The sequence below is a fragment of the Thyridium curvatum genome (assembly GCF_004353045.1).
Source record: "Thyridium curvatum strain D216 chromosome Unknown NODE_20_length_475153_cov_84.797782, whole genome shotgun sequence".
NCBI classification, from domain to species: domain Eukaryota; kingdom Fungi; phylum Ascomycota; class Sordariomycetes; order Thyridiales; family Thyridiaceae; genus Thyridium; species Thyridium curvatum.
The window spans coordinates 238,343-253,901 of record NW_022156775.1 but is presented as its reverse complement, the minus strand read 5'-3'; the positions used below and the strand labels follow the sequence as shown (position 1 = coordinate 253,901).

The following is a 15,559-nucleotide window of genomic DNA, read 5'->3' as shown; positions in this document are numbered from 1 at the left end:
TCTGCTAGTTTAGCCCTCTTTCGACTCTCCGTTGACATGAGGTTTGGCGTCCCCATTGACCGCGCCACCACTCAGATGCTTCAAAAACCCAGGCTGGAAGTCATCCCACAAATCCTCTTGGATCGGCTGCAGATTACTACACCTCTCCAGGGCATATTTTGTCAACGACACATGCCCAGAGATGTGCATCATGAACGCCATGACCCCGTCTCCCACGCGCTGCGGCTGCAGGTCTTCACTCGTGGCCGACTTCCACCTCTCGTAGCTCTCGCCGTGAGGCATGTAGCTCGGCTCGTAGGTCAGGCCTCCGGGCTCAAGATGCGTGGCCGATCCGCTCCATTTGCCACAGATCATGCCCATGAGCTCTGTCGACACGTTGCGGTGGTAGTAGGGCGGCCTAAAGGTGTTGCGCGTGACGCTCCATTTGGGCGTGAACACGAGAAAGTCGGACGTGGACACGCCGGGCCTCTTGGACTTGGCCGTCAGGACGCAGTAGATGGACGGGTCGCTCTGGTCGCGATCCACCGTTGCCGAGTTGACAAAATTTTCGAGGGCGTACTTGTAAGGCGCGTAGTTGCCGTGCCACGCGACGACGTCGAAGGGCGTGTGGCTCTGCTCATAGCTAAAGAGCTGCCCGATCAGCTTGACCACAATCTGCCACTTGGACATGTCGACATCGAAGCTGGCCACGGGCGTCTCAAAGTCCCGAGGCAAGGCCATGCCGTTGGAACCCACTGGACCTAGCTCGGGCAGCTCGTAGTGGCTGCCGTAGACCTCCTGGATGTAGCCTTGTCCGACACCATCCGGCAGCGTGACTGTGAACTTCATTCCCGCTTGGATGACGACGAGTTCTCCAGGTCGCACCATGAGGCGGCCAAATTCGGTCTGGATGTCTAACCGACCTTCTTGGGGCAGGACGAGCATGTCTCCATCGTTGTTGCAGAAGGCTCTTTTTATCATGGGCGCATTTGCTGTGTAGACATGTACAGCGATGCCCTCCTTCAGCGATGGGTCGCCATGACCAGCGATAGTCCTCAGTCCAGAAATAAAGTCGACCGAGGCTCCATCTTCTGGTAAAGGGAACTTGTCCCACCCCAGGTCCTGCGGTGTGAAGACGACATTTGGGTTGGGCGGAGTGAACACTGCCTCGAGATCTGGGTTCTCGTCTAGCCTTTGAAACGGCTTATGAACCACTGAAGGCTGTATCCTGTAGAACCAAGCGTTCAGCAGAGATGCCCGGGGCGACACGAAGGGCGTGCCGTTGATCTGCTCTGAAATCAAATCGTATTTGCATCGCTGCGGAGTATTGCACCCCCGCGGTAAGACACCGGCGATGGCCTCTGTTGCGAACCTGTTGCCGAACCCGACTTGGTAGGAATACGGATCGGTCGCTGTCGGCGTCGTCTGCCCCTGGGCCGTAGCTCCGGCTGGGGGCGCACCGGCTGGCTCCTCGGCGGCGAAGCCCATCTGAACTCTATGAATTCAAGTATGTTTTGTGGTGATCAACTGTGTCTTGTGATTCATAGTCCTCCTGCCCGAGACACAAACATGCTCAGCATCAGCGCAGGGCCAAGATAAACGGGGTGAATTAAGAATTGAAGATGTACGTATGTTGCGAAGAGAACAAGCCTCTGACCCCGGCAAGTGGTGTTGCCATCATAGCGGAGAGCGGCGAATCCGGACTAGGTGACTGGCTGCTGCTGACTAGCATAGTACGATTATCATAGGCTTTCTCTCTTGCCGGCCGGGTGGAGATTCAACGCTTTGCCAGCCGGGTGAGAATAGCACGTAATCAGTGACCGCGCGATTCTTATCTCTGCCGGCAAACCCATCCCCGCAATTCGACCTCCTTGGTTCCACCTGCATCGCCAGTCGGGGCTGATATGGGATGAGCAATACGGCACACATCACTGGCAGCCACATCTGCCAATCACGGCGTACAGAGACCTGCCGGAGCGCGTCACGTATAACCAATGGCCTGCCACTGGACAGCTCATCGCGGGCTGTGTCATCTTCACCTGAACCAGAGGCATCACCGACTAAGGAAAAGTTTTATATAGCCGCCTTGACGCGAGACATCCGCTGCCGCCTTGGTTGCACCCCATCGCCCCCTGATCGGTAGACAGCGACCGCACAAGCGAGCGGCTCTCACCGATATTGCTGAACATGATGTTGTTCAACCTGTCGAGCACACAAGTGCTCCTCTTTGCCGTTGCCGCCGCGATTCTCTCTGTGCTGTACAAGCAGTTCCAGAACCGCGGCAAGCTCCCTCTTCCTCCTGGACCTCCTGCGGAACCATTCCTAGGTCACCTGCGCGTTGTGCCCGCCGATCACCCAGAGTTTGCCTATACGCAGTGGGGCAAGGACTATGGCTCTGACGTCCTTCACTTCTCCGTGCTCGGACGGGACATCATCGTTCTGAACAGCATCGAGGCGGCCCGCGATCTCCTTGACAAGCGCGGAGCCAACTACGGAGACCGGCCGCGATTCGTCCTCTTCGAGGTTATGGGATGGGGAGTTACACTCACCTTCCTGCGGTGGTCCCCGCGCTTTAGGCTGCATCGCAAGATGCTTCAGCAGTCCTTCACGCAGACTGCCTGCAAAGCCTACCGCCCCATCCAGGCTGAAGAAGCTCAGCGGGCTATCAAGTCCATCATGCACGAACCTCAGAACTGGGAGGTGCTTCTTCGGCAATATTCCACGGCAGTCGTGCTCCGTATTGGATTCGGGATCAAGATCCAGGAGAAGGACGACCCTTATGTCAAGATGGCCATCGATGTCGAGGAGGCAACTGGCGAGGGCGGTGTCCCTGCCGCGACTGTCATAGACTTCTTTCCCCCACTGCGACATCTACCCTCCGCCCTTGCTCGGGTTAGCAGCCTGCTCAGCCCTCTCGTCCACGCCCGCCGCACCAAGCCATCTATCCAAAGTCTCCACGATGCACCATGGGATGCCGTCGAGCCATCGATCAGGGCGGAAAAGGACATGCAGCCCTCGTTCATGCATACCCACTTTGGACGCTATCTGGCAAACGAAGCGAGCGGCAAGGCGAATGAGGCCACCGTCGAGGACATCAAGGGCGCGGCCGGTGCCATCTCGATCGCGGGGGGCAACACCACCTGGTCCACCATCATGGTCTGCATCCTGAACCTGGTCCTCCACCCCGACGTCCAAGAGAGAGCCCGCGCCGAGATCCTCGCGGCTATTGGAGTGGACGAGAACGGCGACGTGCTCCGGCTCCCCACTTTCGACGACAGGCCGCAGCTCAAGTGGCTCGAGTACGTGATCCAGGAGACGACCCGCTGGGCGCCTCTCTCGCCTCTGGGCGTCCCTCACGCGTCGGTGGCCGAGGACACGTACAAGGGCTACCGCATCCCCGCCGGCTCGGTGGTCTATGCCAACGCCTGGGCCATGTCGAGGGACGAGCGGTACTACAAGTCTCCCGACGACTTTGCGCCCGAGCGGTACCTCCCCGTTGCCGAGGGCGGCAGAGGCGAGCCCCTGCCCGACGGGCCTTTTGGCTTCGGCAGGAGAGTCTGCCCGGGGCAGTACCTTGCGCTCTCGGGTGTTTACATTTTGATTGCGACTATGCTGGCTACTATGGATCTCAAGTGTCCGGTAGACGAGGAAGGGAACGAGGTTAAGCCGCGCGTGGCTTTCACCAATGGACTTAGTAATGTTCCGGATAGCTTTGGTTGTGTCATCGTGCCGAGGTCGGAGCGGGCGAGGCAGCTTCTGGAAGGCGATCATCTATTATGATTTACTTGATACCTAGACGTTGCAATAGACTTAGATCGTGATGCTCGAGCATACTACAACTCACTTCTTCACTATGCTTGGTGATGGAGGTTAAATTCCTTTTGCACATATTTTCGGCCCAGACCACCATGGCATTTGGAGAGGTTTCCTTTCTAATCAATACCACACTTCGAAATCAAAAAGGTCAACCATAAATAGACATTTGCTACCCGCTATTGAATAGAGTCGTCATTCCGAGAACCATTTAGCGGCCTGGTTAGCCGTATCCTGTAGCAACTCTTGGCCCTTTGAGAGCACACCTATCTCACCAAGTCAAGTCAGTCTCTCCATTGTAAAATCTCAGTGGGGGCGCTTTTGACATACCGTTCAGTGTCAGCATCGGGTGGCACGATCCCTGGTAGATCTTGGTCACGACCTCGACGTCCTCGACGCCCCGTTCTGCCCACGCCTCGGCCAGCTGCGCAGCGTACCCCTCCGCCTCGGGCGCCAGGATGTCCTGCTCCGCCACCGCGATCCAGGTGCGCGGGCTGCCCGCCAGCAGCTCCCGGGAGGCAAAGTTGGGCGAGACCTGCCACTCCCGCGCCCGGCCCTCGTCGGGCAGGTACATCCGGCGGTACCACGTCATGCGCGCCGGCGTCAGCCACGGCGCGTCCCGGTTCGCCGCCCACGCCGTCTCCACCGTCGCCGTGCTGTCGACGACGGGTACGACGAGCAGCTGGAACGCCAGCCTGGCCGGCGGTTCGATCTCTCCGCAGGCCGCGGCGATCGACAGCGACGCCGCCAGCTGCCCGCCCGCGGACGTGCCGCCCACGGCGACGCGGCCGGGGTCCGTCCCGCCCAGCGCCGCGGAGCCGGCCTCGCTGCGGACCCAGCGGAGCGCGTCGACGGCGTCCTCAAAGGCCGCCGGGTAGGGGTGCTCGGGCGCGAGGCGGTACGCGACCGAGACGACGACGCAGCGGGCCCGCTGGCAGACGAGCGCGCACACGTCGTTGTTGGCCGCGAGGTCGCCCACGGCCCAGCCGCCGCCGTGGAACCAGAGGAAGACGGGCCAGCCTGCCGCCGGCTTGGGCCCGTCCGGGGTGAAGACGCGGACCGTGTAGTTGTCGTTGACCTTGATGTCGCGGACGTTGCCTACGGGGACGGGCTCGCTCTCCGTGGCCGGCAGGTGCGGGTTCTTGAGCCGGGCGGAGCCGTCCCAGGGCTTGGTGTCGTCCGGGACGAGGTACTGGAAGTACTTGTCGTGGAAGGCGACGTACTCCGGGTCTAGCAGGGGCCGGACATGGGGCTGGATGGGCTGGTGTACGGGACGAGAGGGATCAGCCATGGCTTTCTAGTGTAAGTCGAGATCAAGAAGCGCGTGGGAGTTTCAGGAGCAAGTTGGTTCAGTCAAGCTTCGAAAGTCTAGACTGTAGACACTTCTTTGCCTGGCCATTTCCCTCGAAACTTCTTCCTGCATTCCATCGTGTGCCGGACCTTTGACTCATGAATGCTTTCGTCGAGGCGTGCGAGGTCTGGGCAGTGGGTGACTCAGAGCCATCCCAGAACTACATGACCCTTGCCGGCAGTGTGGGGATGCCTAGATTGCCGGCCGGCTATCTGGTGTGGGGGAACAAGATTGGTGGTGATCGTGGCACTTGTCACTCGATAAGAACAGACACTATCTAACGATTTGATGCATCATTAGCGAAGCCGTACAGCTTGTTGCACGATTAACACCAGACGGAAGGGTGCTCCGCAAACAAACTCTTCCCGTCATGTCTGTCCAACACGCATCCTCCGAGTCGTACGCCCGGTCCGGCTTCGCCAACCGCATGGGCTGGGGCAAACGCCCTGCCCTGCTCATCATCGACGTCTGCAAGGCGTACTGGGACGCGTCGTCGCCGCTCTCTCTGTTGGGAAACCCAGATGCCGAACAAGCGCCAGACTCGATGCGCAAGCTGGTCAAGGCAGCGCGAGCGGCCAAGATCCCGGTGGTCTGGAGCCAGGTCGAGTACACGCAGCCAGACATGGCGGACGCAGGTCTCTTCTGGCACAAGGCCAAGGTCCTGGACGTGTGGAAGAAGGGCGACACGAGAGGTCTGGCTGCGTGTCTCGAAGGGCTGGAACCCGCCGACGGAGACGCAGTCGTGGTCAAGAAGTATGCTAGTGCATTCTTTGGCACGACCCTTGCTTCTACACTTCAGGTAACGATATCGGTGAACCTAAGAAACCAACCTGCGACGGTTAACTAATGGTTCTCATGTTAGGTCATGAACGTGGATACTCTAGTCATCTGCGGTGTGAGCACGTCCGGCTGTGTGAGGGCGACCACGTTGGACGCGATGCAGCATGGCTTCAGGCCGATGGTATGTGAGACGAGGACAATCATTCTTGGCCATTGTAGCTCACCTTTTGTATCTAGGTCGTGGCTTCAGCATGTGGAGACCGTACGCCTGAAATTCAGAAAGCCAACTTGTTCGACCTGGATTCAAAATATGCCGATGTTGTATCAGAAGAGGAGGCGATCATAAACATATCGAAAGGATGGGCAGGGCACAAGTCGTAGCACTTGGGGTAGAGCACTTAAAACAATCCATTGCATTAATTGCGAAAGCTTGTGTGCAGTGAAACGAAGGCCATGAGGCCTCACAGAGCAGAGGTTTGTATGCACTCATCCGCCCCATGCTCCGCCAACGGGTACGACCGCGTCCCACGAATACATATCAAAAGCTTCAAACATAGACTCAGTGGGCAACGGGTCGTTGAACTGAACTTCCATTGGAAGCGCTGGACCAATCGAGGCTTCCATGCGTGTGCCTGAACCCGCGTCGTTGATCGACTGCTCGGTAAGACGGTTGGCCGAATCCTCCAAGAGTATGTGTTCGCTTGCTTGAGACAACGCCAGATACCATCTCCTCGCAAAAGGCCAGGCAGCTTGTAGATTCACGAGTCCTCCCATCGAAGTTCTGAGAATCTCGACTGCCTGTGGTGCAGCCCGAGGACATAGTTGCGGCTGTCGATGTAGATGGACTGCCAACGATCCGCAGACATAGATGCAGAACACTATGAGTGCGGGGTAGCCTTGATCGGGACTTCTGTGCTCAAAGAACGCATTGATTTGTTCGTGGAGCATGAGCATGTTGTCAAAGAGTTGGTCAGCGACAGGTGACCACGCCTCTGTTGCTATCGACTGCTCTGAAGAGGAGGACGTGGAGTCTGTGTCACGTCGCGAACTTAGGATGAAGTGTAGGTAGTTGCGCCTAAGTATAATGTTGCTCAGGCGCAGCACCATCACGACAGAGAGGTATGCGAGGTCTAAACCCTCCACTTTGAACCCACGCAAGTTCCAGTCCGACCAGCAGTGTTGCTGGGGAAGATCACTCTCAAAATTCATCAGAGCTTGAGATAAGTTGCCGTAGTCATCGACACTTATCCTTGACTCGACACCGTCTCCGAACTGCATGGCCTCCGCGCTGACCAGTCGCGCGACTTGGCCCCAGAGACTATGCGTCTGCAAGAGTGTTGCAAAGAGCGACCTCGTGGGTAGCTTTGTCAGCTTTGGATCGTGAGTTGCCGGAGGTGTTCCTAACAGCGCAGCTCGCTGCTGAGGCCGGACGCCGAAGGCGAAGTCCCTCTCGTCGCAGGGCAGGAGTGCAGTAATGTCGTCATAGGAAAAGGCGATGGGCGAGTCTGAGCCGGAGTGAAGGTTTTCAAAGGTCTCCAGCATCCAGAACGTCCGCCGGGCTACTTCGGAGTAGACAATCTCCTCGCTCGTAGCCTTCTCTGGTAGGCGATATGTCTCTTCTCGATGCATGCGGAGGATGCCGGCGAGACGGATGGCTATGCCCATGTAGACCAGGCTTCTGTTCTGATCCCCGTTTCCCCACTCGGCGATGCTCATCAGGAAAAAGCCTTGGATAGAATCGAGGGTCGAGGTGAACATTTGCGTCGGGGCGAAGCAGGACGCCATGTCCAGGAAAGCTCGCGTTGCATTGGTGCCTCCATGATACCTCTTGACCAAAGAAGGTGTGAATCGAGCCGAGACACTCAAAATGCTGCAAAGAAGGAAGATGCTAACAGAATCCCGGTCCTTCCTTAGTCTCTCGAAGAAGAGTGTCTTGGCCAGAAATCCAAGCTGGAAGAAGGATGTTGCCAGGCACTGGACACCCTCCACCACTTCGTCGTAAGGCGGGAGGGATTCCCATCCTAGTGGGCATGGCAGCGGGGTGACTGGTGAGAGCGCCAGTTGCGCAGACACCGGGCTGGGGGCGAACAAAGCACCCGGCACCGTGATGGATCCGGACTGTCTTCGAGGGTGGGCGAAAGGGGTCTGCACGCTTGGTGGGGATGTGGCAATGGTTGTGCTGGTTTCGATTGACTGCTGCGGAGGAGGCGCGTGGAACCTGCGCTGCCGAAATGCACGATCCGCACCCGGATCACCACGAGCTGGAAAGCAGCATTCAGGCTCTAGGTTAGCCTGGCGGCACGGCTCACAGGGTGGAATGCCGCCCTGGTTGACACACTTCGTCCTGAGCCGCCTGCAACGCCGACAAGCCTTGGACACGCGCTTGAACGTCCGAGCTGGAGCTTTTGCCGGCAGCGGCGAGCAAGATACTGTTGAAGCCTGGTCCATTCTTCACACGAGCTGGTGATCACTTACAAGTCGCTCGTGCCCCGGCATATTCTTTTGATCAAGCAGACCGAGTCTTATCTATCCTGCCGGAGACTCTGTTCGTCCCGGCAAGTGTCTTATCATGACATTATGTTATCAATCAACGTCCGGCAATGGGCTTCTACGCTATGCTGGAGATAAGGCCGGCCCACACCAGCCGGCATATTATTCCCGTCGAAAGCGGGCATGACGAGTCACGGAGTGGGTGTTAGGGCATGAAAGGTTGACAAAACAATCCCTGCATGGCCGACTTCGCAACTGTAGGTCACAAAGTCATTGGATATCGCATCTTGGAGATGGACTAAGCTGGCAACACTTGCCTGAAGAACTTTAGAGCCAAAAGCTGAACCTACTGTAATGTTTGCGAAGCATGCGTGACTGGAAGAAATCCAACAGCGGCCCCAAATATGAAGGAGTCGCATGTCTTCAACGCGATGCAAGACATGAAAGATGAGAAGACTCCTGTTGCTGTGAACGGAGCGGCAGGCGGTCTGGTCGAGTCGACGACGGAGCCCGGTCTCCCATCAACACCACCACCCTACAGCATCTACAACCGCTTCGAAAAATGGACACTCGTCAGCATGGTAGCCACCGCGGGTTTGTTTAGCCCTCTGCCTGCAAACATCTACTTTCCAGCGATCCCTACCCTGGCAACGGTCTTTGACAGATCCATCGAGGACATCAACTTGACAGTCACAATCTACCTGGCCATGCAAGGATGTTCACCGATGCTCTGGGGGCCGCTCTCCGACCGCTATGGGCGGAGGCCCTTATTCCTCGTCTGCCTCTTGATCCTTGTCGGCTCGAGCGTAGGCTTGGCTCTGTGCCCAACATCTGCTTTCTGGCTCCTGCTCTTGCTTCGGGCCGTACAAGCCGGAGGTTGCGCCAGCATGATCGCATTGGGAGCCGGCCTCATCGGTGATATCGCGACTGTTGACGAGCGAGGAGGGTTCTTCGGGATGTTCAACCTCGGACCCATGCTGGCACCTTGCATTGGACCAGCACTGGGCGGTGTCATCTCGGAACGTCTCGGATGGAGGGCCATATTCTGGTTCCTGGCAATTTTCTCCATTGCGTGTTTTGCCATGATCCTATTCCTTCTCCCGGAGACGATGAGAGCCTTGGTTGGCAATGGGAGTCAAGATCCCCCTGGTCTGTTGTGGAAGCCACTTACTCCTCTCATCGGGCGGAGAACCAAGTCGACTTTGGGGGATACAATGGGGGGCGAGAAAAGGAAACCGAATAAGAAGGGCAGTGCAAACCCGTTCCGTCTCCTGCTTTATCCTGACATCGCGTTGACACTGGCATATACTGGGATTGTCTATGCCGTCAACTACACCGTCACTTCGACCATCTCTTCATCGTTTGCAGTCACATACCCGTTTCTGTCACAGACAATGCTGGGAATATGCTATCTGTCAACGGGTCTAGGAATGATTGTGGGCTCTACAGTCACGGGCAAACTCTTAGATCGCGAATATGCGCATATTAAACAGAAACGACTCAATGCCGACCCATCTAGTATGGGCGAGGAGTTGGATGGCGAAAACGACATTCATTTCCCTATCGAGTATGCACGACTCCGCATGTCTCCAATCCTGTTGGTAGGATTCGTCGCCAGCCTCATTGGATGGGGTTGGAGCATACAAGCAAAGGCTTCGATCGCCGCTCCGTTAGTCCTGCAAGTGATCAGTAAGTCAACTTGAGATATCTGAAAGCCTTTGAAACTGATTTGAATAGTGGGATACACTTCTATCGCGATACTTAATTCCACCATGACTCTAATGATAGACATTATCAAGGAGCAGAGCTCAGGAGTCATTGCTTGCGTAAGCCCCTTTTAGTCACTGATCAGATACGCGAGGGGGCCTGCTGACAAGGAATAGACTAACCTAGTCCGCTGCTCTCTAGCCGCTCTGCTCGTATCGCTCATTGACAAAGCAACACAGAGGCTGGGCTACGGTTGGACTTACACTTTGTTGGGGGCACTCAGCAGCTTGCTCCTGCTTTGCATCTATGGCGAAATTCGATGGGGCCCGAGATGGCGCCACAAACGAGAAAAAAGTAAGGTTTTGGAAGGTATATAGCCTTGATAGACACTGGGATATTGTGTTTGTAGAGAATGCTGCTACTACGCACAGGCTTTGGGTCGATCAAATTCATAACATACGTTGATGGGGCTTCCGCAAATGCGCGGTTTACTGGAGACCATGTTGCTTCACGTACGATGACATATGCCCTGTAGATAAGCATAGAAACGAACTTAAATGGGGTATTCATGTATCTGTGGACAACAATGCAAAGCTGCCACCATAATTCAAAAGCTAGCCCTATTTGCAGTAAGGCTCTTGGACTTGAATGAGAGTGCTATGGGACGCAGCCCTGTCCATCAAGGAAATACAAATATTTCTTCGAGTTCCAAAGTCGCCGTGTCAAAACTGCAGCACAGGAATGTCACAAAAGTTGGCCAAGGGAAGATTCAAGGAGTGTCCGTCGCCGGAGCCGGCAAATCGTGGTTAAAAGTCCAGCCCCATTGCTCGAGCCATTCCATATTGCCACCAAACCAGATTCTTGCCGGCACACGGCTCAACGGACCCTGCGAAGGGTCATTCGAAGTCAGGACCCAGAGCTCTGCGCCGATTTCTGTACCGTCGCCGAAGATGCTGCCGCGACCGAGTTAGCCAATATCCATGGCGGAGTGAAGGTGGGAGCCTCCTCTCAACTCACCGATCCTCTTTCTTTATTTGGTCGTGCAAGTGCCGATGATTGGTGTTCACCTGGATCTCCACAAGTGCTACCTCGCTCCAGGGGATCTGGCTCGGCCAAACTGCTTTGGCAGTATTACCAAGTGGCACCACGCGGACCGACCGGGTCGAAATCGTTGTTTTGAGCAGCTCGTACGCAAATCGGATATGCTGCGGATCTAGTATGATCCTCGAGTCGCGTTCATCCAGCCCCACATCCTCAGCCTTTGGTATGGTGAAGCCATCATTGTGCAGGCTGGTCTGCCGACGGGAGCGGCCGGCCATCGGGTTCGGGATATCAGGTAGGGGCGGGATCCCGGCGAAGAATCGTTGAGTGCCCCGGTAAGCCATGTCGTGGCTGTGAGAAGTGAGCTTTGCTTTGAATATTGGTTGGATGTTGGAATGGTCTCTGCTGTTTCTGGTGAACACGCATTCGTTATTGAGAACACCTCTTGGGTATTCTCGATGGGGCAACGACCCTGTTAAATACTTATTCCACAGGAAAGCAAACAGCAAACACCGACCAGCTATTCACAGCCAGCTGTGAACACGCTGCTGGTTCTGGTGTTGTCACCAGATGCCTCCCACGTGTCACTGATTGGGTCCGTCTCACCAAAGGTGCCGCGATGCCCTTTCCTTTGAGGTACGGCATTGCGCTAGACGGTATGCTAACCGTGGCGGGTAGTGATAATGGCCTTATGTCCATATGTGACATACCACCTCTCACTACCACAGGGGGGAGTCACGCTCGATACTTCACCAGAATTTGATCGGTCCATAGACATGATGTTCTTTCTCTAAACCCTACCCTCCAAGTGTAGAGATCTATCCAGGCTGTTGAATCTCGGGGTTGTCTTGGGAATTGATCACCTCCTCGGCAGGAGCCTCAGCAGTGGGTACACCTCCGGCTGCAAAGGTGTTCATGTTGAATTACTTGGGGATATGCACCATCGCCTTGAGCCCAATAAGTATCTCAAAAAGAACTGCATGGATATCGTCAACATTAACCTCAACCACACATACGTCCACTCAGTCATATCTATTGTGTAATACCATCCTAATTGCCCTTTCGAGCGTGTCCATAACACAATTCGGCAGGGAAATGGTACAGAGATCTATATATGCCTGCTGGGACTGGGAGACTAGAAGTGATTTGCCATGAGCCTGAACTCTGAACTCAACGTTCGGCTCTGTACAGAATTTCCTTGATCGACCATCACATAACGGCCAGACCTTGTATGACCCTTCCATCCCCAGACTAGGATAGCCCTGAATTTCGACCCATCGGGGTCGTCTTGGGGTTAAAGTAGTCTTAGAGCTGACATCTTTGAGGTTGTCTTGAAAACAGCCAGTCTTTGAGTACACGTGTTCCATAAAGATGATTGTGTTATGCTTCTCTTATTGGGAAGGGCGCGGTTGAGGAGGTGGTTGGTTTGCTGCTTTGTCTACTGATCAGCGCAAGTCAGACAATGCCATCATGAACTCACTCGTAATTCAAAAGTTTGGGGTAGTTTACAGAGGTTAGTGGACCTATCAGTGATACAACCTGTGCCCTTTGATGACTAGCACTCGAGAAGGGCCAAAGGTCCGGCAGCAATGACTGTTCCTGTTCCTAGTGTCTAAGTTGCTAGGATAGCAAACTCTCACTGACATATTCAACATGAATTTGATCAACATCTCTTCCGACAGGCGACCAAAGACTCACAATCTGCTTCATCTACCGTCTTAGACTACTTCTCAGATGAACCATAACTTACTCGTTCTTTGCTGTGGTGTCTATTTTAAGGATACATATCTGCTTCGTGACTACGTATTATTATTCAATCCATATTGGTTCACATCTCTCTTCCTTCCATGCCTCTCCCTTCATAATTCCATGCACATACGCATCTCCAACCAATCGCCATCTTGAGCCTACCGGCCTCAGGATAAAGGGCGAGTCAGAGCCAGCTAGTAACACAATCTGATCGCCTTGTCTTGTCTCCTGTGGTACCAGGCCGAGGTATCCGGCCTTGCCTCGGGCAATACGCCTCCACCCGACCATGATCAAAGCATTTGTAAAGTCGAGCGCTTCGTCACCCATCGTCGTATCTCCCATCAGGACCTTGAGACGCAGCTTGACGACGGCGGTGACGGCTTTGAAAACATCGAGTCTCATCTCCCCATCCTCTGTCCTCCTCATCAGCGGGTTGAAGTGTGTCATCAGGAAGTTGTCTACTCTTGCAAATAGATCGTGGTGCTGCTCGTCCGTGAGATCGGGGCTTGTTGCCCTGAGATCGGGACATATCGTGTGTCGGAAAGCATTCAACATCGACTCCGATGTAGTCAGATAACCATGGCCAGAGTCCACCTCGGCCACCGCCCGCCATCGCAGATATGTCTCTATTTCCATCACCCACTCCTTGGGCGTCCTCGGGACTCCTATGTGCAGGGTGACAATAAACACCGGCCCCACAGTGGTCACCGTGTCGAGTACGTAGCCTGATAATTCCAAGAGGTCGCGTCCAGCAAACAGTGGCCTGCATGACGAATCCTGACTGGCGGTAAACTGGGCATCTGTAGAGACAGACCAAGCAAATAGGCCGTGGTTTACCGTCTCCCTCCCATTCCGGATAAACCTCATGACCCAAGAGGGCGTGCCGACCGGGCGATCCTCACTATCCCCGAAGCAAATCGAAAGAATGCTCGCATCGCCAGTCGCTTCCAGGCATTTCCTCGTGGTATCTCTGAACAGCTCCGCAACATCGCCGTCATAGTCGACATTGATTGGAATCATCCCAGCCGTGGCCTCAGGAACCAGACCGACCACTGAATAGATCCGGTCTTTCACATTTGTCGCCTCGGCCGAGTATGCCGCTAGGATCTTGTCGGCCAGCGTCGCAGGAGCGGATAACTGATAGCGCCGTCGCTGCTCGATGAGGTTGGCCAGGTAGTCGTCTTCGTCCCACCGGTTGCTCGAGATGGCATAGGCTCTGTCAACGACATCCCATCTGATCATGTAAGATCCGCAGACGAGCACAACCTCGCCAGAGACTGCCAGCTCCTGGATGATCCAAACACGCTTGAACCACTGCCGCTCAAAGACGGAGTATATCCCCCGGATCGCACGAAGCCGTTCCAACTGTGCCCAGGCAAGGGATAAAAGCCCTACAGGGCTCGGTTTCTTCCCGAAGCTCTCCCGGCGCAGAGCCTTCCATCGGGCATAGTCAGTAGCCTCGAGCTCCGGGTGCTCCTTTTCCCACTCCCCGAGGAAGTTGATTATCCGGACGGCCCTCGCGGTCTTGCGGTCGTGCTCGCCCAGCCAGACTATAGTCCTGCTCGACCGCTGATATATGTACCTCATCAGCGGGATTTGCGTGTTCTTCTCTTTTACACTGGCTTGGTTGATGCAGATAGCGTCGACCCAGAGGACACGGCACTTGTTCCGGAAGCGCAGGCGCTTCAGCGCCGCTCGGAGATTTGCTCCAATCTCGAAGTCATCACCGTTGAGGGTGATGGCTATCTGCTTCGTCTGATCCCCCCAGCAGTACGATAGCGACTCGTACGGCTGTGAGAGGTTCTCGAGGTCTGCTGGCGCCATGCGACATTGTATCCGTCCTCTGCCAGGCAACAGCTCCAGGAGCCGGATCTTGGTCCCTTCGGCAGCTAGAGGCTTGTATACGAAAGCGGGCATCGAGTCTTTTGTCAAGGACGAAGATGTCACCAAAAATTTGACGCTGCTGACGGATTCCCCAAAGTTATTGAGTCCTCCGACACCCTTGTCGGGTGGGGTTTGCTGCGGCCATTTGGGGGCCAGGCAGTCTGCATGAGATCGTGGCTGTGAGATAGGTTGATGCCTAGCCTAGCACCGCAACAATCCGTGGACCAACCACCGTCGAAAAGATATTGAAGTATTGCATGTGGAAGTTCTGAGACTTCATTGAACCATCCTCCTTCCGAATATTCCTGAACTGATGTGGGTTGGCAAGTGATGGTCAAATTAGTTGACGGACTGCTAACAGAAGTACTTGACTATCCATCGAGCCAATCAGACTTAGGTAGTGGTATAGCCCTTCCGAGTTCTAGGGCAAGGATGTAACAAGGATATTGATTGTTAAGATTGAGGTAGCTCCTGATGAACTTCCGTCAACTATTCAGACGCCCACTTGGTTGGCCATGCTTGGATCGAAGGTTGAAGGAAGACATCGATGTAGGGTTCAATATTACAAAAGACTTGAATAATGCACCAAATAGAAATAAAATCTTATCTATCTCTATAATAATACTAGATGTATCTATTCAACTGTTTATTTCTTATCTAAGTATTAGAGATAATGTAAGTTAAGATATCAACCTCGGACAGTAAGTTGATCTTCACTTGATATGGGCACCTCTCGCAGCATCGAAGGCAAGGGGCTCGGACACG

At 55.0% G+C, this 15,559-nt stretch overlaps 8 protein-coding genes across 8 annotated transcripts; 3 read left to right on the top strand and 5 right to left on the bottom strand.

The window, feature by feature from the left end:
* Positions 1-9: 9 nt before the first annotated feature.
* Positions 10-1,467, bottom strand: E0L32_004302 (uncharacterized protein; the record flags this gene model as incomplete). Its single annotated transcript, XM_031138698.1, has 1 exon — positions 10-1,467. One exon carries the CDS (start codon positions 1,465-1,467, stop codon positions 10-12), a length of 1,458 nt encoding a protein of 485 aa, XP_030997315.1.
* A 699-nt stretch (positions 1,468-2,166) lies between these two features.
* Positions 2,167-3,759, top strand: E0L32_004301 (uncharacterized protein; the record flags this gene model as incomplete). Its single annotated transcript, XM_031138697.1, has 1 exon — positions 2,167-3,759. The coding sequence occupies one exon, from the start codon at positions 2,167-2,169 to the stop codon at positions 3,757-3,759; it is 1,593 nt and encodes a 530-aa protein (XP_030997314.1).
* A 304-nt stretch (positions 3,760-4,063) lies between these two features.
* Positions 4,064-5,083, bottom strand: E0L32_004300 (uncharacterized protein; the record flags this gene model as incomplete). Its single annotated transcript, XM_031138696.1, has 1 exon — positions 4,064-5,083. One exon carries the CDS (start codon positions 5,081-5,083, stop codon positions 4,064-4,066), a length of 1,020 nt encoding a protein of 339 aa, XP_030997313.1.
* Positions 5,084-5,513: 430 nt separating this feature from the next.
* On the top strand, positions 5,514-6,304 carry E0L32_004299 (uncharacterized protein; the record flags this gene model as incomplete). Its single annotated transcript, XM_031138695.1, has 3 exons — positions 5,514-5,942; positions 6,006-6,104; positions 6,161-6,304. The coding sequence occupies 3 exons, from the start codon at positions 5,514-5,516 to the stop codon at positions 6,302-6,304; spliced, it is 672 nt and encodes a 223-aa protein (XP_030997312.1).
* Positions 6,305-6,409: 105 nt separating this feature from the next.
* Positions 6,410-8,598, bottom strand: E0L32_004298 (uncharacterized protein; the record flags this gene model as incomplete). The annotated part of the gene is made up of 2 exons (XM_031138694.1): positions 6,410-8,184; positions 8,565-8,598. The coding sequence occupies 2 exons, from the start codon at positions 8,596-8,598 to the stop codon at positions 6,410-6,412; spliced, it is 1,809 nt and encodes a 602-aa protein (XP_030997311.1).
* A 219-nt stretch (positions 8,599-8,817) lies between these two features.
* E0L32_004297 (uncharacterized protein) lies at positions 8,818-10,575 on the top strand (the record flags this gene model as incomplete). Its single annotated transcript, XM_031138693.1, has 3 exons — positions 8,818-10,102; positions 10,151-10,239; positions 10,552-10,575. The coding sequence occupies 3 exons, from the start codon at positions 8,818-8,820 to the stop codon at positions 10,573-10,575; spliced, it is 1,398 nt and encodes a 465-aa protein (XP_030997310.1).
* Positions 10,576-10,889: 314 nt separating this feature from the next.
* Positions 10,890-11,439, bottom strand: E0L32_004296 (uncharacterized protein; the record flags this gene model as incomplete). Its single annotated transcript, XM_031138691.1, has 2 exons — positions 10,890-11,073; positions 11,138-11,439. 2 exons carry the CDS (start codon positions 11,437-11,439, stop codon positions 10,890-10,892), a joined length of 486 nt encoding a protein of 161 aa, XP_030997309.1.
* A 1,496-nt stretch (positions 11,440-12,935) lies between these two features.
* Positions 12,936-15,053, bottom strand: E0L32_004295 (uncharacterized protein; the record flags this gene model as incomplete). Its single annotated transcript, XM_031138690.1, has 3 exons — positions 12,936-12,960; positions 13,041-14,971; positions 15,024-15,053. The coding sequence occupies 3 exons, from the start codon at positions 15,051-15,053 to the stop codon at positions 12,936-12,938; spliced, it is 1,986 nt and encodes a 661-aa protein (XP_030997308.1).
* Between the last annotated feature and the right edge of the window lie 506 nt (positions 15,054-15,559).